This window comes from Lutra lutra, chromosome 15 (genome assembly GCF_902655055.1).
Source record: "Lutra lutra chromosome 15, mLutLut1.2, whole genome shotgun sequence".
Taxonomy (NCBI): domain Eukaryota; kingdom Metazoa; phylum Chordata; class Mammalia; order Carnivora; family Mustelidae; genus Lutra; species Lutra lutra.
Window position 1 is genome coordinate 67,455,003 of NC_062292.1, and position 24,796 is coordinate 67,479,798.

Below are 24,796 nucleotides of genomic sequence, written 5' to 3' on the forward strand. Positions count from 1 at the left end.
AAGCCTCTCTCTGCGCTGCTTCGCTGAGCCCCTCTGCACTGATTCTCCAAGTTACTCCACAGCCAGCCAGTGAAGTAGGCGGCCAAGGAGAGGAGACACCCTTGGAGAGGCTTGGTGGCCTTTTCCCTGACCACACAGACTCGCAAGTGTGGGGCTGGGAATAAAGGCAGAGCCGAAGGGGTGCAGCGCCCGCACCCCTCCGCACCGGGACACCTCTGTTTCATAGTGACAGCCATGAGTCATCGAGAAAAGGCTAGAGGACATCTAGTCAACTCTGCTGAAAAAGACAGGGAAGTAGGTAGTACCTTTGAAAAGTCTTGCATGAAAAGTGATGCAAATTGACATTTGGGATACAGTTCCACGTTCTGCTCTTGGCTACATCATAAATATGGTCGTTTGCCATTTAGGCCCAATTATTGTATGGCATAGTAAGGTGTGCAGCATCAGGGAAGTGTGTCTCCAGAACCTCCTGCTGCCAGTCTTTCCTCCCCATCTCTACTCCACCTGAATTCTGCTCCCTCCTCTCTCCCCTCAACTCTGGGGAACTCCTGATTGGGATCCCTGCCTCTCCCCTGGTTTTCTGACCCCCATAAGGAAGGAACTGTGCCTCTCCCCCATCCCATCCCAAGGGAACAAGAGCTCTCCCAGAGGGACCAGTGAGGCTCAGCTCTCCCCGAAGAACCCCAGGCCTCACTCCCCAACCCTCCCAGCTCCCCGCTGGGACTCCTGGGACACCAAAGGCTTGTCGCTACTAAGTTGCTCCCACAGTGTGCTACTAAGTTGCTCCCACTGTGCTGGTGGCTTCTGCTCTCCGTGTAACCCTGCCTTTCTGAAATGCCCTTCGTGCAGGCACTTACTTGATTACTTTCCGAGTAGCTTAAGAGACCCAGGCTGAGTTGCCACCTAGACAAGTCTTCTCAGTGTCCCTCTGATACCTATCTCGGTACAAGGCCTCTGTCCCTGCATGTATCTGTTAGGATGCTTGTGATTAGGGGTCACAGAACTCCCACATCAGAAGCAGCTCGAACAACAGGGACTTACTGTCTCTTTACCAGAAGCCTGGAAGCGATGGTTCCGTAGCCGGCTCAGTGATGTCGGGGATCTAAGTGAGCCTGTCCTCTAGGCCCTGATGGCCTCCTTGTGACTTGTCGGGGCTCTAAGTGAGCCTGTCCTCTAGGCCCTGATGGCCTCCTTGTGACTTGATCACCTCTCTAAAGACCCTGTCTCCAAATAGGGTCGCATTCTGAGGACTAAGAGTTAGGACTTCAACCAAAGAAATGGGAGCACAGTTCCTTCATGATGGTGGGAGATGCAGCTTCGGAAATCCCTCTCTGGGAATCTCTCTTTTCAAGTGAACATCTTTGCCAGAACCCTTCCAGTAAATCTGCGGAGCGCATTTGGGTAACATGCCCTTTTCCCAGATACAAGGGAAGCTGGGAAGTCATTTTCACTTTTAGAATGGGAAGAGAGTTCTGCCCACCAGAAGGCAAGCGTCAGGGAGGGCTGGTGGGGGGGCTCGCGACGTCTGGCCCTGCGCCCGCGTTGTGTCAGGCTGATTGCTCCCGCGTCCACCGCTCCCATGAGGTCCTCCGATCGCTGCGACAGAGACCAGCAGGCCAGGCATGTGTGCACCCGCGATGACGAGCACACTTCACCGACGTGCTCAGCCAATATCTACTGAAGGAATGAACACACAGAACTTAACGAACTAGATGAACCTGCTCAGGTCACGTTTGATTACGACATTGAACTCTGTCTGTATGTTTGCCTTACATTGTCTGTGGCTCACACCTTTGAATCACTGTAGGGAGCGTTGTTAATGTACTGTTTCCACGGTCAGGGGAAACCAAGCTCGTGAGCTTTGACCCTCCAAGTGTGGCATAGCACGTGGCACAGAGTGTCTGCTGCTTGAATTGTTTGTGGAATGAATAATGAATAAATGAGTCATTAAAATACCAAACAACAATGGAGAACCTACCTGATTGATTCGGTAAAGTACGCCACACTCGATCCTGGGATCATGAGTTCAGGGCCCACACTGGGCTTTAGAGATTACTGAAAAGAAAGAAAGAAAGAAAGAAAGAAAGAAAGAAAGAAAGAAAGAAAGAAAGAAAGAAGTGAAAAAATATTTTATTTAAACTAAGGAGTTACCATGTTTTCCAGAAAACTGTCTTCCAGACCTGGGCATGCTCTCTGCTCTGTTGATACTTGCCAAGACACTACATCCCCAGGTACTTATGGCACCTGCTTTCACGCTCTTCTGTTCTACCGATAAAGAACGGTCCTCGTGAACTTGGCGGGTAGGCCCACAGGGCTCCAAGCAACTTCATCTGAGCGGGGAGGCTACACGAGTCCCCATGAGCCATTTGAAGCAGTGCCTCGCTCTGGCGTTGCGGGCTGCAGGGAACGCGCCCGGAGTCTGCGCCGAGCGTGCAGGACACCGGAATGTCACTCTTGCTCCACAAAACCCCACGTCTGACCTTTCACGTTCTGAAGAATAGGGAAGAGCCGAGCGCCTAACTAACGAATGGCCTTCGCTGTGGGAGTCAGGGGCCGATTGGGTGGAGGTTCCCCAAATTCTGGCCTCCCCAACGTTGGAGAGCTGCTCGTGACTCTGTCTCACTGCTACTTCCCTCTCGGCCTCAAGGGGAAGGACTCGGGCAGCGACGGTGTGAAGTACACCAAGTAAATGGGGACCAGGGACACAAAGTTGCCCCAAGTAACTGGGCTCCCAGGGGCGGTGCACTTCGGTACCACGAGACACCTGTGCCGTCTGGAGCAGAGCCTCCTCCCGCCCCGGTGCCAACCCAGGGGACCTGTGCCTCCTTCACACACGGCTCAAGTAAGGAGGTTCAATTAAAACGTTCAGGTTCAATTAGTGTTTCAGGCCATCAGGGGCTGTGGCAGGGCAAAATATTTTCCACGAGGAACTGGAGAGAAAGCAGCACCCTTGTGGACCAGACTGGCACGCTGGGACAGGAGAGGGCTTGGCCACATGGCATGGAAGTCAGACAAGACGCCACTTGCACGCGCACGTGTCTTTGAGCTCCTGCGATGCCTGGCCTCTGAGCCCAGGTGCTTTCCCAACAGTCAGAAGGAGGAGGTGCCTGCGAGGGTGTTTTCCTGCCAAGGTCTGAGTTTTTCTTCTTTCCTGAAAGTGGTGGCAGCCCGGATTTTTGCTGCAAAATCAAGACTTGTTGTTATAACGGTGGTGATTTTTTTTTTTTTTTTTTTGTGGTGCCAATGAACCCGGTCTGAAGGCATTCATGCAAGAGTGCGAGCCCAGCCCATGTCAATAATCAATTGTTCAGAGAGAAATGCCTGGCAGTACCTGTGTCTAGAAGTTCCGCCTTCTGAATTGATGCCACGACAGGGTACAGTCCCGGTTCCTTGGGCTGCCCAGCTCCCGTACCCGACCCCACGCCCCTCACCCTGGAGCCGGCATGCTGAACAGCATTACCTTGATGTTGCTACCTCCCCCCGTGGCTTTAGCTCGGCGCCCAAGTCTCCCACACTGAGCACCCCGCTCTTCAGAAACCCATGACCTACAGCTCTGCTAACAGGCATCCTGCAGAGGAGAGGCCCCACACCTGACCACCCACTCCAGGTTCCTGTAACAACTTCTGAGCCGGTCAGGAAATGGTCAGTGGGGTTTAGAATGCTTTCCCACTTGGTGTTTTAATACATTCTGCAGAAGCTTTTTTAGTATCTGCTCCAAGCAGAGTCTCTCTAGCAGTAAATCATTCAATACTATATTCCAGTAGATCAAGGTGACAAAGACAGGCTGGAACGGGTCACGGAGCCAAAGCAACCAAACCAAGCTGACAAGAATGAATATAATTAAAGTAAACTCTGGCCTTTAGATTTTGAAACTACTTAACTGAAGACCCGGATGGTTCTCATAACAAAACCAGAGGGTTTTGACTGACTGTTCCGTAGAACATTCTGGCCTCTGAAGCAGTCCATCCTATCTAAGGTCGTCTTGAGAGAGAGTGGCGGGCGGGGGTGGGGGTTGGGGGGAGAACGAGAGTGTCCACACAAAGAAGGAATTAGCTTCGCTAATCAGCCTGGCTCTGTGGAGGGTCAGCTTTAGTTACTGAAGTCACATGTGAAGAGGAAAGGAAGTAAGGATGTTCTTCCAATAATTCCTGACAGAAGGCGTGGTCCTGGCCTTCAGAGAGATGACACGTTGCCACATGGAAGAAAACTTCCATTTAATCCACATAACCCCGGTGCCCAGACTGGGAGTCATGGGTAGTTGCATCAGGACACATTTCAGCTCCATCAAAGGAAGAGCTTTCCACAGTCAGGGAGATCAAAACATTGAACTTGGATAGAAAAGGGAGAAGCAGGGGCGCCTGGGGGGTTCAGTGGGTTAAGCCTCTGCCTTCAGCTCAGATCATGATCTCAGGGTCCTGGGATCGAGCCCGCATTGGGCTCTCTGCTAGGCAGGGAGCCTGCTTCCTCCTCTCTCTCTCTGCCTGCCTTTCTGCCTACTTGTGATCTCCGTCCGTCAAATAAATAAATAACATCTTTAAAAAAAAAAAACCTTGGGGTGTGGTAACTTCGTTTCTTTGCCTGGGTCATATGGACTTAAGCACCTTTATTATCGCTTCTCAACAAACATATAGATTTCCATATACTTTTTTGTGGGTATGACCTATTCAGCGACAAACCTAGATTGACTAGGTGTTAGGCAAAGTAGTGAGTACCTCGTCATGGTGAGGGTCCAAGGAGAGGCTGGGACACTTAGCAAGAGGATGGGAGAATGACCTCTGACCTTCAGCCCATCTCTAAGACTCTACACATCCGAAAATCCGTGGACGATTATTAAAGGGAAGCTTTTCTAAAATATTTTCAAGGCGATTGCCTTTTAATTAACTTGAGTTGAGGCCCCATTCGATCGATCGATCGCTATAATTATTCTGGGCGTTCGTTAGACTATGATCCCAGGGTCTATTACGGTGATAATCATGTTTGCTGGCCATCGTATGAGAATCAGATATGCAGTCCCTGCCCTCTTAGGGTGACAAATGGTGCAGACAGTCATAAAGAACACAGAGCCAGAGCAGCCACGAACAGTGAGCAAACACGAAAGACAGGGAAAAGGTCTATGCAGTAGACTGGTCAAGGTTTCAGGTCTTACCGGAGTGGGGAATAAACACACTAGGGCCTTGAGAAACATGCCCTAGGTGGGTCAAGATCAGGAGGAGGTAGCCCTCCGCTCCAGTTAACACCGTCAGGCTTCCTGGGAGAAGCAAGCTTTCAGAAATATATAGATGCTGGCAATCACATACGTGGCTAGGGGAACATTTTTCTCCTAGGCTGCCAAGAAAAAGAAAAAAAAAAAGCCAAAATAGCTTAAGTGGCAATTTCCTCGTGGTTATCCTGCTCTCCTGTTCCGTTCCTTTGTGATGTCTCACTACCCAGTCCCCTGAGTTGGGGGAACCGAGACCTGAAAACGGGAAATGAGAGGAAGGGGTATTTGTGGACCGTGATGGATGTGGAATCAGGGAGAGTCCTTGAGTCCCCAGGTCGCTGCTAAACAAATAGACCGGCTCCACCTCTCCTGGCTGAGCTGGGCCTCCAGGCCAAGTTACTTCTGCTTTGGACTCACTTAACCTTTAATCTGGGGATCCCCACTCGTGTTACTGACATTAAGTCCTCCAACTTCACAACAACCTGAGGTTGAGGGGAAAAGTAAACCAAAACACAAAAGTCTTGTGATCTACTTGAGTCCAACGTGGTAAAATTCAAATAAATCCATAGTCAAAGTTTATTTTCTCATAATTTATCTTCACATTACTGAAAGGAAACTGAGTCACAAAGCAAGGAAATGAGTTGACTTCACGTATGCCCTTCAGTCTTTGACTTCATCCATATGAATAATGTTCTAAAGTTAGTGTATTTTTCTTTCTGTAAGTTCTTAACATGATCATTTTATGCATGGGAACACTGAGGCACGGAATGGTTAAAATGTGCTGCCTCAAGGTCCACCTCAATACATATGCCTGGATGAGAAACTCAAGAGCCCGAATTCTCAAAGCAAATTCCTTTCTATTAGCTTCCTACCCACGTTGGAAACATTCAATTCCCTCAAGCTTTGCGAAATTAGGTGATAAAGGCTGTGAAGTTTGAGTTCTCCATCCAAGAACGGTGTGGGTCTGGGAGTAATGAGAGTAGCCATGACTGTTGAATTTCATAAAGAATTTCACAGTTCACCAGCACTGCACAGCTGTTAATACACTCCGTCCCCATTAAGGACACCATCGTGTCGCCCTTTCACAGATGAGGATGCTAGGACTCATTTAGCGGCTTGTCAGAGGACCCAGTTAGCAAAGGGTGGAACTGGGACTGAAACTCAGGTCTTCCGAATCCAAGTTCAATGAGAACACTCTCTGGGGGAAGAGGCCACCTGAATTTTACTGGTACACTGAGAGGAGATTAAGGGAGGTCCTGGCAGCACACCAGCTCGTGTGTTGGCAGAGAAGGAAATGATCATCAAGCATTTCAAACGATGACACAGGAAGGGTCTGAGCACCCAGGGATCCCCCGGAGCTCTAACCTCTGAGGGCCTGCAGGCTAAGACAAACACACCAAGAAGACCAAACATGTGCACGCCATATCGACGGTATGTGCCACAGTAGATGTGCCACGGTGACCAACCCCACGGGTAGAGAGGAAAGCATTTCTACCATACACGTGGCCAGGGAAGTTTGGGATGTGGAATATAAGTGCACAAATTAAAATGGGAGCAATAAAAGCAAGCAGGGCAAGGACGAAACACAGGCACACGCGCGCGTACGCGCGCGCACACCCAATCCAGGAAAGGTTTTCTGGAAGAAAAATAAACTTTGGTTCTTTTTCTTCTTTTTTAAAGTTTAGAAGCAATGGAGTAGCTGTGCTGTGCCGAGAGCAGAGTTGAGAGTGTGAGATTTGGAACAGAACTCATCCCCAGCATGTGGGACAACTGCAAAGATGGGTAGGAAGCAGGGCAGTGGGCAGTGGCACTGGCCAGAGAGGGCCTGGAGCAAATGGAAATTCAAGAGCAGTTACGACCTATCTTGACTCCTACCTAGACTATGCCTCCGTGTTTGCACCGGATGCTTTCAGAAAGCTCGTGCTCTCTGTATTTCAGGGGCAAGAAGAAGCTCCATGGTTGTGGAAGCCTGTCTGGAGCAGGTGAAGGCAGCAGGTGCCATGGGGAGGGAGTGAGGGGACAGGGACCTCGAGTGCACTGAGCAAGGAGCCCCTAACCATCCCAGTCTTTCCAGATTCTGCCTCCACAGAGAAACTTACTTACCTGGACCCAGGAATTTTTTTTTTTTTTTGAAGATTTTATTTATTTATTTATTTGACAGACAGAGATCACAAGTAGGCAGAGAGGCAGGCACAGAGAGAGGAGGAAGCAGGCTCCCTGCTGAGCAGAGAGCCGGATGCGGGGCTCTATCCCAGGACCCTGGGATCATGACCTGAGCTGAAGGTAGAGGCTTTAACCCACTGAGCCACCCAGGCACCCCTGGACCCAGGAATTTTTAGGGAATTTCCAGTTTGCACAGTCAAACCCAAATCTGCCTGTTGAGTCTGAGGCGAGGGATTAGATTTTAATGTTAAAAAGCTGCATTGAGCTCTACTGGGACATAAACATTACTTGGATACATCCATTCAGACTCCAGCCAGGCAGAGAAACCTGTTTGTCTCTGTTAACTGTGTTTACTTACTCAAGTCATCCTTTGTGACCCTAATTAGCCAGAGAAGCAACAGCAGAGAACCACTAGGAGACCAGGGTTAAGGATTTGCCGAGACTGCCTGGCTCTGGCTGCTGGCCCTCTGTACAACACAGGGTCCTTGGAGCCGAAGGGCTGGCTGTAACCACGACAATTGGAGCCCCGAGCCAAGGCTTAGCGATTTCAGACTTTCAGAGGAAGCTGTTCCTCATCACTGTGGTTTCTGAGTTGACTCAACCAGTAAGATTAAGGGCTTCTGTGATGATGAGTCTCAGGATTACTTTTGGTAATATTTGCTCATCTGCCCTGTTTACAACGGGCTCTTCTCTTTTAACCACTCTGCGTGATTTAACACATTTAATACAACGACATGAGCAGGTACTATAGGAACTGACACAGGTTAGGTAACTTAACGGGGGTCACACAGCTAGTACCTGAAGGCACTAGAATCCAACTACAATTTACATCGTTCAGCTAAACCCCAGTATTTTAATAAGAAATTTCCACCAAACATCTGATATTTAGGTAGAATATTTCTAGGCACTTGAAGAAAACACAAAGTACATATGACAGTTCCTACAAAGAGGTCATGGTATAGTCGCCCTATTAGCAATCCTCGCTAGGCCACTAGAATTTTACTCCTTTTGGTCACCTGGGTCGTATCCTTTTCTAACTAGAGAAGACCTACATCCCGCCCACCTGAAGCTATTATCCTTTCTTTTTTAAACAAACAAAAAAAAAAAAAAAAGGACAACTTGAGGTCCAGAGGGGACCCACCTCCTAGTTAACCCATCACCAGCTACGGAAGGGCTCGGGGCACAGCCAAGCCCAGACGGAGGGGACGGATGGTGATGTCCCCCCGCTCTGCGGCCCTCTGGAGGAAAGGTGTAGGAGTTTGCTCTTCGTCCCCACCCGCCGGTCCTGCCGGGTTCCGTCCCGTTCTCCGCGTCTGCCCTTCTCGGCGCTCGCGCCCCTCTGCTGACCCTGCCGACCCCTCCCCCCTTCCCGCCCCTGGTGGGCCCCGAGCCGGGGACGAAGGCCGGGCAGCTGCCGGCGGCCCTCCCCACGAACGAGCCTCGGGCCAGGCCCAGACCGCTCTGCACTAGACACTCGCGACCGCTCGCGCGGTAACGGGGCACAAGGAAAGGAAAGGGAGACGTTTCCCAGCCACTCGGGGAGAGGCGAGCCTGCGCTTGCTCCGGACACCCGGCCCGGAACCCGGCGCATGGGGACTCGGCGGGCACAGCGCTCCGAACCCCGCGGGGTGGGCGGCAGGACCGCCCCGGGCCACGCTCCCCCCGCCCCCACCCGGCCGCGCGTCCCTATGTCCCGTCGTCCGTCCGTCGGGGCCGCACCGCCCCCCGCGAGCGTGCGTGACGTGCCCCCGCGGCGTGACGCAGCGCGGCGTCCGACGGGAGGAGCGCAGGGGCGGGGCGGCGGAAGTCGGCGTCTGCGGCGAGGAGGGAGACGAGGACTGGGCCCCGCCCCAGCCCGGCCCCGCCCCTGGTCGTGGGCGGAAGTGACGACAGCGGCCGCGGAGGTCACTTCCTGCTAGGGTGGATGAGGAGGAGCTGGAGACGCAGCGGAGGAGACCGGAGCGAAGACGGGCCGCGCCGGGCAGAGGTGAGTCCCGGCCTCGTCTCCGAGCCGACCCTGGGCCTCGCGGGCTGCGTCCCCGGGGCCGGGCCGCCTACCGGCCTGGCTGGGCCGCCGGCGGCGCGGGGGCGACCAGGCCCCCTGTGTGTGAGGGGCGGCCGGGACCCGGGGCGCGTCCGTGCGGTGGCTTCGCGGGGCCCCGGGGCGAGGCCGGTCCGGCCGGAGGCAGGACGGAGGGAGGCTCCGGGGACCGGGACTCCGGGCAGCTCGCCGCCGCGGGGCAGCCGCAGCGCCGGCCTCGGCCTGTCTTGCCCTCCCGGGAGCGGCCGCGAGCAGGGGAAGGGCGAGGGCCCGGGGGGGGGGGGGTTGCAGACTCGAGACGAGCGACCTCGCGGTGAATCTGTGGGCGGCGTGGACAGGCGCCTGCGGGCTCCTGCGAGGGGCGACCGGGGAGCCGGCGTGCGGGAGGAGGCTTCCTGGTCGAGTCCTTGCCGCGGCGGGGTCGGACCCCCGAGTCGTGCGCTTGGAGGGCGCTCCTGCGGCAGGACGGGGGCCCTGCTTTCCGACCGAGCCGTCCGGGACCCGGAGTCCGGGCGGCCTCCTGGGGGAGGGAGCGGCGTTCCCTGCCCGGTTGTCGCGGAGATGGGGGCAGCGGCGGAGGAAGCTGCTGCCTCGGCGCCGGGTGATTGTGTCTTGTGTGTGTGACTGCGCGTGTGTTTGCGTCTGTTTTCTCCTTGCTCGGGGGTGTTTGTGTCCTCACCGTTTCACAGACTCGCGGGTTGTCTTCGTGGGGGGGGCTCCAAGGATCCGGAGGAAGCCGAGGGTAGATGCAATTTCCAAGATTAGGAATTTGCCGCCACCCCGCCCCGAGGCCACCGAGGCTCCTGCATTCCGCCCTGGAGCGCTCTTGCTAATGTGGGTGCAGGGCCTGTCACCCGCCCTGGGGGACGCAGAGCCGGGAGCGGCCCTCTCCGCCCGCCTCTCCCTCAGGCAGCTTCACCCTTCCCTCCGCTTTGTTGCAGGGTGGCGGGATGGATGGCTGCCCGCTGCTGGGCGCGGGGTTTAGGGAGGCCTGAGTCTGGGCGGCGCGTTCGGACCGCGGCAGGACTCCCTGCGCCTTTTGGACGGAGGTTCTCCGAAGTGCTCGCCCGCCTTCTTCCCGCCAGGGGAGAAAGTGTAAAAATACTTCTCCGAGTGTGTTTACTTCCTGTGTCCCACGGTGTCTCTCGAGGAGGAGGGGCTCGTGTCTGGGAGGAGTTTTCCTTCCCCCCGTAATTCGGCAAAGTAAAGCCAAATCAGATGTTTTCTGGAGTTGCAGTCAGACGGACTTGGGTTTTTCTACTCTTTTTTAAAACTGGCACATCTGGGTGGACGCAGGCCTGTGTGTCTTGGCATCGGGGTCTGTCTAGTAATAGAAGGAAAACTGCTGGCTTGTGTGGCCGCCTTTGGGACCCGCTCTCTGCGCCTTCCTGCCCTGCATCGGAACGGCTGGTCGGGGGAGCAAGCAAAGACCGAGGACAGCGCTTGCGCTTGCGGTTTAAAGTCAGGTGAGAGATAATGACGGCCTTTGCCACTGAGGACCTGAGGACCGTCATTCGGTGGCTTGGGGATCAGCAGTCTGGAGGTGGCACATTTGAAAGGAAAAGGATTGCATAAGGAAGGGAAGACACGGAAAGGGAGTTTGGGGAAAGGCTCTGCCGGAGACCTTGGGAGCAGGATAAACAAGTAGTAGCTAAAGTAACTGATGCGCGTCTCTCAGCAGGAGGCGAAGATGAAGGCTGGCTGTAGCATCGCGGAGAAGCCCGAAGGAGGCGGAGGTGAGCACCGGCGAACCATCTCTGAGTTCCCGGAGTGTCCCTCGGGGCTTCCTCTTCTCTGTGCTCCGGCTGTTCGCTGGGGTGTTCGCTGGTGTCAGACCCGGACCAGGCAGCCTCTTGCCCTGGCAGATGCTGCCAGCCCAGCTGTAGGCTTGTGTTTAGGATGTATGTCACCGTGTCTGCCCACCACACCTTTATCCCAAGCCTTAGTGTCTCCTCCCTGTGACAGACACGGTTCCGCCCTCAGGGACAAGGGGTTTTCAGCTCTGTTTCCCTAAAACGTGAGTGCCTTAGTGCATCTTTCCTCTTTGTTTCTTTTGGAACGTTCCTGCCCTCGGGAAAGTAGGTGTGAGATTTCGGAACGCAGGAAAGAGCAAGAGGCTGGCGCACCTGGGTGCTGGTGTCCCGTGCCAGCAGCGCAGAGGGTCGCCACAGGAAGGGTGACGTGTCCCTGCTATCCTCTCCCCTGTGGTGGTCAGCCGCGGCTGACCGAAGGGGTGTCTGTGGCACGTTGGCACGGCGCTCTCCAGATTCTGAGCATCGGACTATGAGGTCGGGGATACGGATGCATCTGAACCTAACTCCTGACTCCCCGCACCTTGCCCTTTTCACATTAAAGGGTATCAGTTTCCTGACTGGGCCTACAAGACCGAGTCGTCCCCGGGCTCCCGGCAGATCCAGCTGTGGCACTTCATCCTGGAGCTGCTGCAGAAGGAGGAGTTCCGCCATGTCATCGCCTGGCAGCAGGGAGAGTACGGGGAGTTCGTCATCAAGGACCCCGACGAGGTGGCCCGCCTCTGGGGCCGCAGGAAGTGCAAACCCCAGATGAACTACGACAAGCTGAGCCGGGCCCTCCGGTGAGGGGCAGGATTCCCAGACCTGTGCTGTTAACAGATGGGAGGGAGACTAAGTAGCTGGGTGGACGTTGGACGAAAAGGGCATCAGGCAGTAAGAGACGCACTATCTCCGTGAATCACGTGTGGCTGTGAAGTGGGAGTCGAGGAGCTGCTGAATCCGAGTGGCACAGGCCCCGGAGGAGAGGAGGCATATCTTTGGTTCTCTGTAGGAGGGAATTCCAGCGCGGTTGGCACTGGGTCCTGACAGACAACCGATTCTGCTCTGGAGTGGGCGAGCGTGTGTGGTGAAACACGGGTTGGAGCTCATTTGTAATCCAGCAGATGAGTTGAGGCTTCCCTGTGGGAAGTCTGTTAGAATTTCTCTTCTCTCGGCTCTCCTGGAAGAAACTGGGAAAAGCGATGCAAGCAGAGCACACAGGAGCGGGCTCCCTGAACGGCCCTGACCTTGCGGGTCGGGACCCACGCCTGTGAGCTCGGTTGTCCGTCCGCAGGTTGCTCTGACACGTCTAAAGATTGGCCCCTTGAGCTTCTCTCAGGTTCTTAATTTTCCCCTTGCCAGTTTTTACATTGCATAACCTCTTCGCCCTCAAGGGGCCAGAAGGCCGTGCGTAAGCGGTGCTACCGAGGAGATGCCAGGCCGGAGGCTGCGGGGCTGCCCAAGTCCCCTGCCTCTCTTCATTCTTAGTGACCTTGAATGTCAGAGCTGGGCAGCCGCTGTGCTGGGGCCTCTCTCGCATCTTTGTGAAAGTGAAGCCGGCCAGGCTGCCTGCTGTCCTCCCCGTCGGGGTGCGTGGTTGTCGGACCTGCTGCCGCAAAACGGTCATGGGCTTCTTCATCTGCACTTCGTGCTCAGCCTCCACACTGGCCAGTTCAGGTCTCCCAAGAGACTTGTCTGCCCCCACCTGGGCCGGGCAGTGACATACAGGGGATCAGGAAGGAAATGGACTGTGGAACTGAAACTGTAGTGTGACAGAGGGAAAGGTGGTTGGGACTGGGATAGCCGTTCAGGATCTTAAAGTGAGATTGCCTTGGTAAAGCTCCACCCAAGGACCTAGAGCTTCGTTTGAAAATTGAGTAAGTCTCCCAGCCCTGACGCGAAGGCCAGGCTGCGTGAGAACGATAGTGATGTTTCCTTGTCATGCCTAGAGCTGGAACTGTTGATCATTGGTTACCTCTGTGTGTCAGAAATTGTCAGTAGTTAGAAGATCGAGTGACACCTCTTCCTGTTTTTACAGATACTATTACAACAAGAGGATCCTTCATAAAACAAAAGGGAAAAGGTTTACGTATAAATTTAACTTCAACAAGCTGGTGATGCCCAACTACCCGTTCATCAACATTCGGTCGAGTGGTAAGAAGCAAACTCTTTCCGTTTGATATTCCGAGTTGATAAAAAAGTTTAAAAGCCCAAGTCTAAGACCTGGCACGTTAAAGGATTTTTAGAAAGACTGGAGTCGTGTGGATGGGCCCCACGGTGGGCCCCACGGTCTTGCCCTGGTTTCTCTGTTTGTCCTGTGCCGGGAGTGACAGGCTCTGCTGGATCGAGGGAGATTTGTTGAGATGTTTATTTGGTTCTCTTTTGTGCATATTATCTGTGTCTCCCAGATACTCTTCGCCTGTTGTCTTTAGGATTTACGTTCCATAGGTTCCTGTTCGGCCTTCAGTCTAGAACTCAGTGTTAACGCCCTGCCCCGCGGCTCTTTCGTAGAGGAGAACCGGTTTCTACAAGCACTTCCGATTTTCTATGAAACTACCAAGCTCTCCCTTATCAAGTGAATATCATCAAAACCACAGCATCCTTAATCACAGAAGGGGAGGTCTGTGTTTGCAGTGAGAAGCAGTGTCTTTGATCTGCACCAGCACCTCAGAGAGTAAGATCCGGGGTTACTTGACCTTCTTTGCTCTCAAGTGCAGCAAGGCTTCCCATCTGGGCTGCACGCGCATAGCTCTCCCTCACAGCTCCTCACGTAGCTCTCCCTCACAGCTCCTTGCCGGGCTTCAGGGCGGCCTCTGTCCAGTCTCTCCGAAGGGGCTTGGTTGGTTTCATTTCAGAGTCAAGACCTCTCCCTCCCTAGGAAAGTAGATGGTGTTTAACTAGTTTCTGACCCGTCTGTCAGTACTCCGTGGCCATGTGAGTTAAAGCCAAGAAAGCTGATTGTGCTTCAGTAGCCTGACTTCTCAGAGAAGAGTCGGAAGAAACTTGAAAAATCGGAGCAGGGTGTGGCTGAGACTGTACTGCTGAGATCCACTACAGATAGGTCACTAACTACACACAACAAGTTAGGGCAGTTCGGGCTTGATGCTGCTATCGGTTCAGTTCCGTCTCATCTCTCCTGTAGCCACGCCCTCCTGTCCCTGAGGCATGTGTTAAAAAAAAAAGTGGTATTGGAATGCATCTCTCTAATTACAACCTGTTTTCTTTCCTGGTGCCTGAGAAAGAGGTGTTAGGAAATCAGACCTATTGTAGCCACTGGAATCCTGTTTCCTCTAGTTTTCACTCTTGCCCCTTTCCTGTGTAGTACCTAGAGGAATTGGGACTCTACGTGGATATACCAGCAATTCTGAGACCGTGCTGGTGTTCCATACCATTCACCCCTACTCCCCACCAGAAAGGGCTTCGTTGGTTTTGTTATTATGTCTTTGACCCATTTTTGTCTATTGAAAATCCGGAAGTCCGGTTCTTGGGCAGCCTGGAACAGGGCACACCCACCAGCCCTTGGGAGTAATGTGCCCTTCCAGGATGAGAAAATCTGGATCCTCAGTCTGGGAAGACTCTGGTCTTCTAGCCTAACGGCAATGGCCTACCATAGCCTCATCTCCCTGAAAGCAGTGGGACCCGCATTGATCCTTAACAAAGCTCGAGACCTTAGTGGAATGAAGTCACAGGCAAGGGAGAGCCGTGTGCGTTTCATTAGGTACGACTTGGTTGTGTACGTCCTGGGTCCTGGGTATAGATAACGCCAGAGAGCGGGAGTCATTGGCTCATAAAGAAATTTACCCAGAGGGGCCAAATGTTCCAGATTCAACTTTTACGGTGACAGGAAAGGTGACGTTTACTGAGCGTTTGTTTCACGGACATACTTTTGCTTGGTGTTTTTGTGAGTGACCACCTTTAACTCTCCCGGCCTGCCGTAAGCGTGTATCCCAATACTCACGTTTTACAAATGAGAAAATTACGGAGGACAGCAAAGTCCAAGACGGACACGGGCAGGTGGAGCACAGTTACCTGCTGAGCGGCTTCTCGGGAAACCATTCCTGAGATACCGAGCGAGGAATCCAGCGTGGGCTGAACGGTCCTGCGTTCTCGCCCGGACTGGGACTTCATCCTCAAAACAAAAAGAGAAGATGATGGAGGAGGTCTTTCTCTCAAGGAACTTGAGAACTAGCAGGAGAGATGAGATAGGTGAGCTCGAGCGCACTTCAGAGCAGCCGTGTGCAGTGTAGCGAGCTCTCTAGGCGCCGAGCTGTGTGGACTCCGAGGTCAGCGAGGTCCTGTCTGGGGGGCGGTGGTACCTGCCCAGATGACCCAGAGGTCTGGAGTAAGAAGCAAAGTGAGCGCTCTCCCTCCCTCTCCACATCGACGACCTCTCCTCTGACAGTGCAGGGCAGAATGCTTGATATTTGGATGGTGCGGGAGTACTTCTGCGTACAATATGTCGTCGTTACTCCTGAAAGCTATAAAATAATTATTCTGTACTTTTGAACATTTATCGTCCTTCATAAGAAGCTGTGGGAACATCCAGAGGAAACGAGGAACAGACCCCAGCTGGCAGGGCGGGACGGGTTCAGGAGCCCTCACTCTGTGCCTCCCTACCCCCACCCTGGTGGGGTATTTCTTTCTTTTGGAAGACTTTAAACCCGTAGAAAAATGGGGAAAAACAGAACTGTGAGCACCCATGTGTCCTCTCTAGATTCACTAATGATCGACACTGTTGCCACAGATGTTTTTCCTCTTACACATACTTTTTAAGTTATTTTGAGGTTAAGTTACAGACGTGGTGACGTTTGTCCCCTGGGTACTTCGCGTGTCCCCTAGGTACGGGACATTGTCCTCCATGACCGCAGTCACGTTACCACACCTGGGAAAGCGAACACGACTCTATGATTCTTGTCTCCTATACGGTGCAAATTCTGGTAGGACGTGCCTTTTACAGTGCTTGTTTTTAAAGTGTGATTATTGTGTAATAAAAAATTGCTTGTCTTAACAAATACCTGACATGCACTTTGCCGTGTGCCGTACTGTTCCCTTTAAGTTTTCATAACGTGAGGATGCGTCCTGTTGCTGTTCCTCTTACAGATAAGGAAACGGAGGCACAGGAAAGTAAGCCAGCGCTCCAGAGTCCCACAGCTAAGAAACGGTAGAGCAAGGTCTGAACCTAGGCAAGGGTCTGGTTCCTTCCATTTTGCCAAAGGGGGTCAAAGCCATTTGGTCACGTGCCACGGAACAAGGTGCCGGAGCTGCGATTCTCCCGGTGCTTCCGCTCGGCCGCTCCCGGCTCCCAGTGGCTCCTTGAAGGTCGTCTGCCTCCAGAGCAGTTACTCAGAGCGGTGGGCGCAGGAAGCTTCCTTGTCAAACAAGGCCTTGGATCTGTTGTCTCCGCATACCCCATGTGACAGTGGGGCGGCTGCACTGGGTCTGAGGCGAGGGTCCCGGGCGCCCCCGCCAGCATCCGTCCTCGGTCACGCCTTCCCTGAGTCCGTGTGGAGCGCGCCGCGTGCTCTCTGCTCTTGCACACGTGCAGCGCACCTTGCCCTGCGTAAAGACGGGAGGACCCTCCGGTTTAAAAAGAAACAAATCGTTCGGGAGACGGGCCCTTCTCTCTGGCCTCTCGCCCCAACTGCGTTATACTCCTGCAGGCCTTCAGCACACACGGAAAGTGGTTCTTTGCTTTTCAGTAGATGAGCTCTTGACATACATCCAGACCCAGAGGAATCAAACGGCAGCTAGACTTTGAGCCGCGGTAGTAGGCCGGAGGAGAGAGACTTTGGGCCTGGGACCTTCTTGATTCCAGTCATATTACATGCAAGGTCAGGCACCAGCATTTCCTGATTGAAGGATCGGGTCATTGGCTTTAGGGGACAAAGAGCAATTTCTGTGGAACTTCAGTTTGGGAAGTGCCGCTCGGGCAGTGTCACTCAGTCGCATGTGCCTTGGAAGCCACGATGTCCACGACAGCCAAACCCAGGGTCCCGGCCGAGGATGGCCCGTTACTCAGAAACGGAGGGAGGCAGCTGATGGGGGCACTTCGCAGTCACACCAGGCTTCACGCTCTGTTTTGTTTCTTCTTCTGGGTCACCGTACCCTCACTGGGGTTTCCTTTTTTTTCCTTCTCCCTTATCTCTGCCCCAGAGTGTAAAAAGTCCTCGTGACATCACTTACGGAAGGGGCCCTGAGGCCTCTGGCGGCACACACCTTTCTCAGGCCTTGTTCAGAGAAGGACCTTTTGGGGGAGTGGAGAACCTCTGGGCCTCTGAATCTGACGTGTTTAGCGTGGTGTCGGTTTCTGCTTTGAGGCGAGTTCCAGTTTTAGCAGGCTGACCCGGGAGAGGGCCCGGGGGTGGGGGGCGGTCCTGTACGTCCCCCAGCCTGCTCGGGGCCTGAGCGGCAGCGCAAACAGGATGGGAGTGGAGGTCGCTGCGTAGAATGCGTTCGAGAAAAACACATTCAGAGAGGTCGAGAAGTACTTGAATCCCTGTGGTGATTCTATATCGGAAACGGTAAAAAGTCTTCCATGAGAACTCATCCTAACGAACATACGGCCTTTCCTTTCTTAATCTGCTTTTGTTCTTAAATCTGGTCTTGCCCGATTCCATCTGTGTGAGGTCCAGAGTCTTTGGGCCTCTAATGCATCGCTTTCCGCGCGCATTGTTTCCAGTGTGTGTGTTTGGCTTGCTTCTTGCTTGATAGATAAAACCAAAACTATGAAAATAAAAGGAGACTGTGCAGCGAGCTGAGAACTGCCGCAGGGACCTACGCGCAGTGCTTAGAGCCGGAGGAGGGAAGGCTCCCGTGCCCGCCCGGCCGCTGCTTCAGCTGAGGCGCGCCGAGCCCCAACTAGGTGTTAACCATGAGCTGCTTTACGTCTCGTTAGGAGGTCCCCACCTTCGTGGAATCGATGTTCTCGAGTCCCGATGAACAATAAATGTTTGTCTCAGGCAGTAAAGGGTGAAGACAGGGTTGGCAAGGGCTAGGGAGGGATGGCAGCCGGCTCAAGTCGCGGAAGCTGAGCTGTGCTCCCGGGAAGACGGGGAGCAGAGGGAGTCGGCGCGGCTGGAGTGTTGGCTTCCTGTCGTAACAAGATGGAAACCTCTTGGGCTCACGTAGCATGAGTGACCGCGCTGACAATGCATGACCAGTCCTCTAAAGCGGCCTTTGTCTTCTCCACCATCACAGGTGTGGTTCCCCAGAGTGCGCCACCAGTGCCAACCGCCTCTTCCCGGTTCCATTTCCCACCTCTGGACCCCCATTCTCCACCGAGTGACGTGCAGCCAGGCCGGTTCTCCGCGAGCTCCCTCGCTGCTTCTGGCCAGGAGTCGAGCAATGGCGCGGATAGAAAGGGGGAGCTTCCGGAGCTGGAGGACGGCTCAGCCGCCGACTGGCGCCGGGGCGTGGATCTCCTGTCCTCCCGGAGCGCCGTCGCAGGAGGGCTCGGCCATCAGAAACGCAAGCCTGACATCATGCTTCCTCTGTTCAGCAGGCCCGCGGTGTACCCTGACCCGCACAGTCCCTTCGCGGTCTCTCCGCTCCCGGGCCGCGCAGGTGTTCTGAACGTCCCCATCTCACCGGCCCTCTCCCTGACTCCCACCATCTTCTCCTACAGCCCGTCGCCCGGCCTCAGCCCCTTCACCAGCAGCAGCTGCTTCTCCTTCAACCCCGAGGAGATGAAGCGCTACCTGCACTCTCAGGCCTGCTCTGTGTTCAACTACCATCTCAGTCCCCGGACCTTTCCCCGCTACCCAGGACTCATGGTCCCGCCGCTGCAGTGCCAGACGCATCCCGAGGAGTCAGCCCAGTTCTCCATCAAGCTGCAGCCGCCTCCCGCCGGGCGGAAGAACCGGGAGAGGGCGGAGAGCAGTGAGCCGTCGGGCCCCGGCACCGCGCCCGCCGCGGCTCCTGTCCCCCCAAGAATTAAGGTGGAGCCGGCCTCCGACAAGGATCCCGAGAGTCTCCGGCCGTCGGGGCGAGAGGAGGAGCGCTTCCGCGAGGAGGGCGCTGTGCCGAGCAGGACCACAGAGGAGGAGAAGGGCACCGTCTTTGCCCGCCCGGCCGCGCCAGTCTGGCCGCCCGGCCCCGCGAGCAGCCCGAGTGAAGAAGCCCTAGAGGTGACTGACGACAGCGAGGACGGGCCTGGCAGAGAGCCCAGCGCGCCTGAGAAGAAGGAAGACGCCCTCATGCCCCCCAAGCTCCGGCTGAAGCGGCGCTGGAATGGCGCCCCCGGAGTCCGAGAGCCGAGCAAGAGCGGCAGGGTCCTCTGGAGCGGGCCGGGGCCCCGGGGCCTGGCCACGGCCGCCGCCGACGCCTAGGACTGGAAGCGGCTCGGGAGCGGTTTCTCCCATCATCAGACGCACACGTGGATTTATGTAGCGAGAGGTCAGGGTTGGGGGGAGGGAGGGAGGGAATTAGACTGGTTTGATCCTTGTAGGGGCATAGACTTGTATTTTTATGTCTGGAGCATGGGATGGGTGTCTTCTGTTGTAAATTAGGGGGGACGTGAGCACCCTCTTTCCTGGTGAGCAGCACCCGGGAAGGCTGGTGAACTGAAAGGAGGAAGCACCTTTGCTTCCTGGGGAGGAAGCTTCTTACACTTTCTGTCGGGCTCCCAGGGGGCCGAGGTGCCCTTGGTCCCGTTGCAGTTCAGGTTCCAGACTTCTTTCTTTTCTGTTGTATTTATCTCTGAGAAGCCATTAATGAATTTCTTTTGCTCGGAGAGAGAGGGAGAAGGGAGTAGCACGCGGTGGGGAGGCTGAGCAGCGAGAGACCATTATACCAAGTGTGTCGCCTGAAATGCTTCCGTGTAGTTCCTTTGGGGGAGGAGTGAGGTAATCTCAGTCTTACTGGGACGGGGGATGTTCCGATGTTGCTTTTTTTTTTCTTTCTTCCTTTGTTGTTGTTTGGCATTTTTTTTCCTTTCCTTCTCAGAAAACCAGCTGCAGGAAGCGGGCGCCGCGGCGCGTCCCGGGGGCTGGGAGGGCCGAGGCGGCGGCTGGGGGGGGCAGCCGGGCTGTGGGCCCCTCGCACGCGCCCCTCCTTCACCTGCTAAGAAGCCATGAGGACTCGTAAGCTCTCGTTCAGGGAAGAAAGAAGAGGGCGTGAGGAAGTAACCCGATGCCTTTAAAAACAGAACACAAAAATGGTCTTCATTTTTCCTTTTCCATTGTGGGTTCGGGGAGCCAGACCGCAGCGACTGAGTCCGCCGAGCGGCCTGACCCTGGAGATGTCTGCGCTGCGTCTGGGTCTCTGACCGTGTCCTAAGTGAAGCCTTAACGATGAACACACTTTCGTCGCGCGCTGCGGGTCTGTCAGTGTAAACCTGTAAAGGGGACGGACAACTCTTAAGACAACCCAGGAATGTTGAAAGGTGGTGACCTGTGGACTTGGGGTTCGGTGGTCCCCCCTTGACTTCAGGGGGCCGGGGAGCAGAAGGGCGGGATGGCGGGAGCTCGGGGCCGATGGAACCCCAAAGCGCAGAAGGTAGCTGGGGTGCAAGGGGATGTTTGTCGAGGCTGAAGGCAGAGTGGACAGAGAGACACGGAAGGTGGCCAGACGCCAGAGCCTGGTGGGAGTGAAGGAGCCGCGTCTGTCCCGCTGTGGTGCCGTCCCCGCCACACCCACTTCCCTACATTGTTCTCGTCCTCACGAGTGTCCTCACGAGTGTCCTCACGATCCACTCGGTGGCACGGCAGACCAGTGCCCAGGCAGGAGCGGTTTCTCCGTGGGAAGGCCCCTCCCGTCGCTCGAAGGACCAGGAAGGTAGCGCTCTCGCATGAAGCAGAAGGGGCGGCCCGGGGGGCAGAGAGGCCATGGCCACTCACCTGTGCGCACACGGGACCGCGCTGACGGTGCAGACCCGCCCGCACGTGCGGTCACGTGCACGTGGAGGTGGTGCCAAGGCCACTCGCGTCTGCCTGGAGTCGGGGAGAGGGGAGGGCTGTGTGGCCCACGGAGGCTAGAAGCAGGCCCCGGGACGCCGTCTAAGGACTGGAGAGACCCCAACTCCGCCTTAGCCTAAGTAGACCCTGTACCCTGAGCAGCGTTCGGGGTTGTCTGTGAACGGGGTTGGGGACTTTCTGAAAGGAGCCCACGCGTGCGGGGCGGGAAGCGGTCAGCCAGGGAGCGGGTTGACAGGTGGCTCGGGATGACGCGAGTCCGTCGTGCTGTTGTCTGGCAAGCGTCCTTGTTCAGTTCAGATTCCAAATAGTGACTTGTCTGTCCCCAGGGAAGGGATCGGGAGCGCGGTCTCGTACCAACTCGGGCTTTGGTCGGGCTGCAGAGGGCTCCCTGTTCAGGCTCCTTTTGGTTGGTTATGTTTTTGCCCATTTCTCTCTCTGCACCTCTTACCTCGGATCGGAAAGCGAGCCGGGGCGGGTGCGGGACGGCTCTGCTGGGCGTTGCCCCGTCTAACCAGGGAGGCTGGCTGGCTCCCCGCTCTGTCCGCCGGAGCAGAGGGCCGGCGCGTGTCGGTACGAACTCAGGAATAGAAACTCGAGGCCTTTAAAATAAGAGGGAGAGAAATCCGCAGGCGGGCCTGGAACCCCTGGAACCCAAGTGCCGGAACTAACTGCTGGATGCTGCTTGTGTTGGAACAGAAAGTCCCTGCTTTTAACTTGAAAAACCACACTCGAAAAATGTTCACCTCCATGAAAAATGTTTCCCGGCTTTAAGGAACTGGTGGGTGTTTTACTGTTTCCTCTGCCTGGCCTTCCGCGGCGCGTCATTGGTCGATGTGCACCGCACGCCGGGGCCGGGGTTGGGGGTCCTCCCGCCGCCAGACGTGGGCTTGCTCGGGAAGGGGACCGGGAATGTGGAAGTCATCGGCATTTCCTGGGGCAAAGGGGTCGCGGGTACTTTCTCAGCCTGCCGGACCCGCTCCTGACCGCGCCTGTCGTCAGTCGGGCGCAAAGCCAGGCCTTCCTCTCGCGCGCGTTCCATCGCTGTCCGGCAGCAGAAGGGAAGGGGGGCTAAGACCAGACCGTTTTCTCCCCCAATTGTTTCCGAATTTCGCTGTGCCAAACGTGTAAAACTTTGCAGATACAAATCTTGAAATTTCATTAAGAACTTGTTCACGGAAACAGTTTGCTTTTACCGTAGGAGAAAACGGATCTCTTGAGAACATCCACTGCTGAGCTCCTTTTTTTCTTTAGAGACGGCTGGGGTGTCCGTAAGCGACTCCCCAGGTCCCTCCACCCCAGTCTTGAGGCTGCACTGCATTAAGCCGGCTCGCCAGCTCGCGCGGGGACGCGCTGCGCTCCGGTCCTCCGTGGCCGCGAGGCGTTCGGAAGCATTAAGTCACAGTCGGGTACACCACTGCTCACCAAGCGGGTAGTCGGTTGGCTGTTTGTCCCTCGTTTTTTATTTATTCCGTGATTATGTTTGTACTTCTTGTTTTGTAAAGAGCAATGGAACGTTTTAATTTTGCTTAAACTTTTTTTCGATCCAGTCTTTCAAGAACTGTCCTGTTTTTCACTTTGGGTGTGGGGAGAGTTATCAGTTCGTTTGTTTGGAATGCCTGGGCGATGTTTGAGTCATAAAATGGTGAGGCACGGATTTGTGAGTGAGACCTTCGCGCGTGACCGGGACGTCGCGAGTTGCCCGTGGCAGCGGAGGGAAGTGTGTACGTGTACATAGGTGTACGTAACCGACTCCATCGTGCAGTGCCTTTTAGACGTCCCACTTTCTATACAGTCTTCAGATTTTCGCATATATATTATATATATATATGATGTAATGTTATAGAGATATATGTATAATATACATATTTTTTCCAGGGGTATCTGATAGCTCTGTATTTTGTTATGGAAGTTGAAAGAAAAAAGTATTTTACCTCAGAGATTAAAGTTAAATAAAAAAATACTTTTAAGTAACGTCTGCAGAGCGTCGGTGGTGTTGACGTGCTGCGCCAGGGCCGTCCTGTCCGAGAACTTGCCGAGCCCGTGCCCACCCACCCCACCCACCCACTTCGTCCTGTCGCACAGGGAGGAGGCAGGTCTGATGGCTTCGGGGACTGTCTTATCCTGGCGTTACCGGCCCCTGCCAGAAAAGGGACAGCTGAAGCCAGGGACACCGGTGTGCAGGGGAAATTTCTACCTCAAGATTGTCCCGAGGATGAAGAGTCGTGGCACAGGGGCATCCCCCTGGCCGGGTGGGTGGGACACACAGCTCTTGACCTCAGGGTGGTGAGTTCAAGCCCTGCATTGGGCATAGAGCTTAGTTTAGAATTAAAATTTAAAAAAAAAAAAAAAAAAAAAAAAACCTGACAAAACCAGACCCAGCAGGCCACACTTTGGTTCTGTTGGTAGGAAATGCCCAGAATAGGCAACTCTGCTGAGACGGAGCCAAGGCCGGCGGTGGCCAAGGTGAGCGGGGCTGTCGACCCACGTGTCCTTGGAGGGATGGCAGTGTTGTGCAGCTCGTGCTGGCCGTCACACGACTCGAACGTCACAGAAACCACTGAGTCACGGTTACTCCGAAAGGGCGAATTCTGCGGTGTGTGAACTACATCTCCGTGAAGGTGGTTTTGTGGAGCACGTGACAAGCCAGTACTAGGGAAGCCCGTGGGGGACGGGAATCTGGAGGGAACAGCAGGGCTCTTGCTAGGATGCTGAGCGTCCCACGTCGCCTGCAAAGGATGGTGCCAGGCTGAGTCCCCTCATGTCACCCCGAAGGTCCCCACGTGTGTAGAATCCTAGCCGCGTGTTAAGTTTGACTCCTCTCGAAGGGGCCTGTGAGTTTGGGTAGGCTCGGATCCCTGAGGGGCAAGGCTGAGAGGCAAGCTAGGACAGGTCATGAAAGGTCTTAGGAGATGCCTGGGGAGGCCACATTTCACTCGGCTAGCAGTGGCTGTCCCCGGTGTTTTCCAGAAGTTTACCATTCTACCAGCTGGTGAGGAGCGTGGCGATCGGGGCCCTGGGGAACCACCCCGCCTGTCAAGATCGGGGCTCGGGAACCAGTGAAGTGACTGGTGGAGCCCCGGACCCCCCAAGGCGAGCTGGGAGTGAGCTCGGAAGCAGACCCTGTTGCCGGACCGCCTTCCACCGCTGGAAGCAGAAGCAGGCAGCTGGGTTAGGGACACAGCCCGGTGCAGGTTAGCGACGAGGCCCCAAGCGTCTGGTTCTGCCACCCTGTGCCAAGTGTTCGGCTCGCAGAATTGTGTGGAGGTGGTGGCGGCAGGAGAGGGGAGGGGAGGGCGGGTCTCAGCCCTCAGGCACCTGGGTGGGGACTGGGGCCTTCGCCTTGGCTCCGGGTTACCTCCCTGTCGCACAGTCTGCGCTAGACATGGGCAGTGACCCCGCACCGGGCTGCCTGGTGTCCACAGGTTCCACCTCATGATGGCCGGCCGAGGCAGGGACTCTGCAGCCCCATGTTACCGAGGGGACGCTGAGTCACAGCTGCTAACTGCTATGACCGTGGTCCACCACTCTGCCTGAGGGCCTTTCAGGCCTGCCGACCCCTGGTCTGTCCCGCTGCCCACAGCACCCTCCCTCCCTCCCCCCTGCCTGGCCAGTTACACCGTCCCTTCCTTCCCCGGACCCCTGAGGGCTCTGCTGCTGTGCACGGACCAGCGCTCCATGCACTGGCCGC

At 55.2% G+C, this 24,796-nt stretch overlaps 1 protein-coding gene across 3 annotated transcripts; it reads left to right on the forward strand.

Annotated features, from left to right (window-relative positions):
- The first annotated feature begins 9,277 nt into the window (after positions 1-9,277).
- On the forward strand, positions 9,278-23,079 carry ETV3 (ETS variant transcription factor 3). Of its 3 annotated transcripts, none has more exons than XM_047704928.1 (5): positions 9,278-9,350; positions 11,083-11,140; positions 11,760-11,997; positions 13,233-13,348; positions 18,392-23,079. In XM_047704928.1, the coding sequence occupies exons 1-5, from the start codon at positions 9,288-9,290 to the stop codon at positions 19,519-19,521; spliced, it is 1,605 nt and encodes a 534-aa protein (XP_047560884.1). In that variant the 5' UTR covers positions 9,278-9,287; the 3' UTR covers positions 19,522-23,079. The 3 variants fall into 3 exon arrangements, with proteins under 3 accessions (XP_047560884.1, XP_047560886.1, XP_047560885.1); XM_047704930.1 differs by having other exon boundaries at positions 9,281-9,354; positions 11,089-11,140; XM_047704929.1 differs by having other exon boundaries at positions 9,282-9,350; positions 11,086-11,140.
- Positions 23,080-24,796: the final 1,717 nt, after the last annotated feature.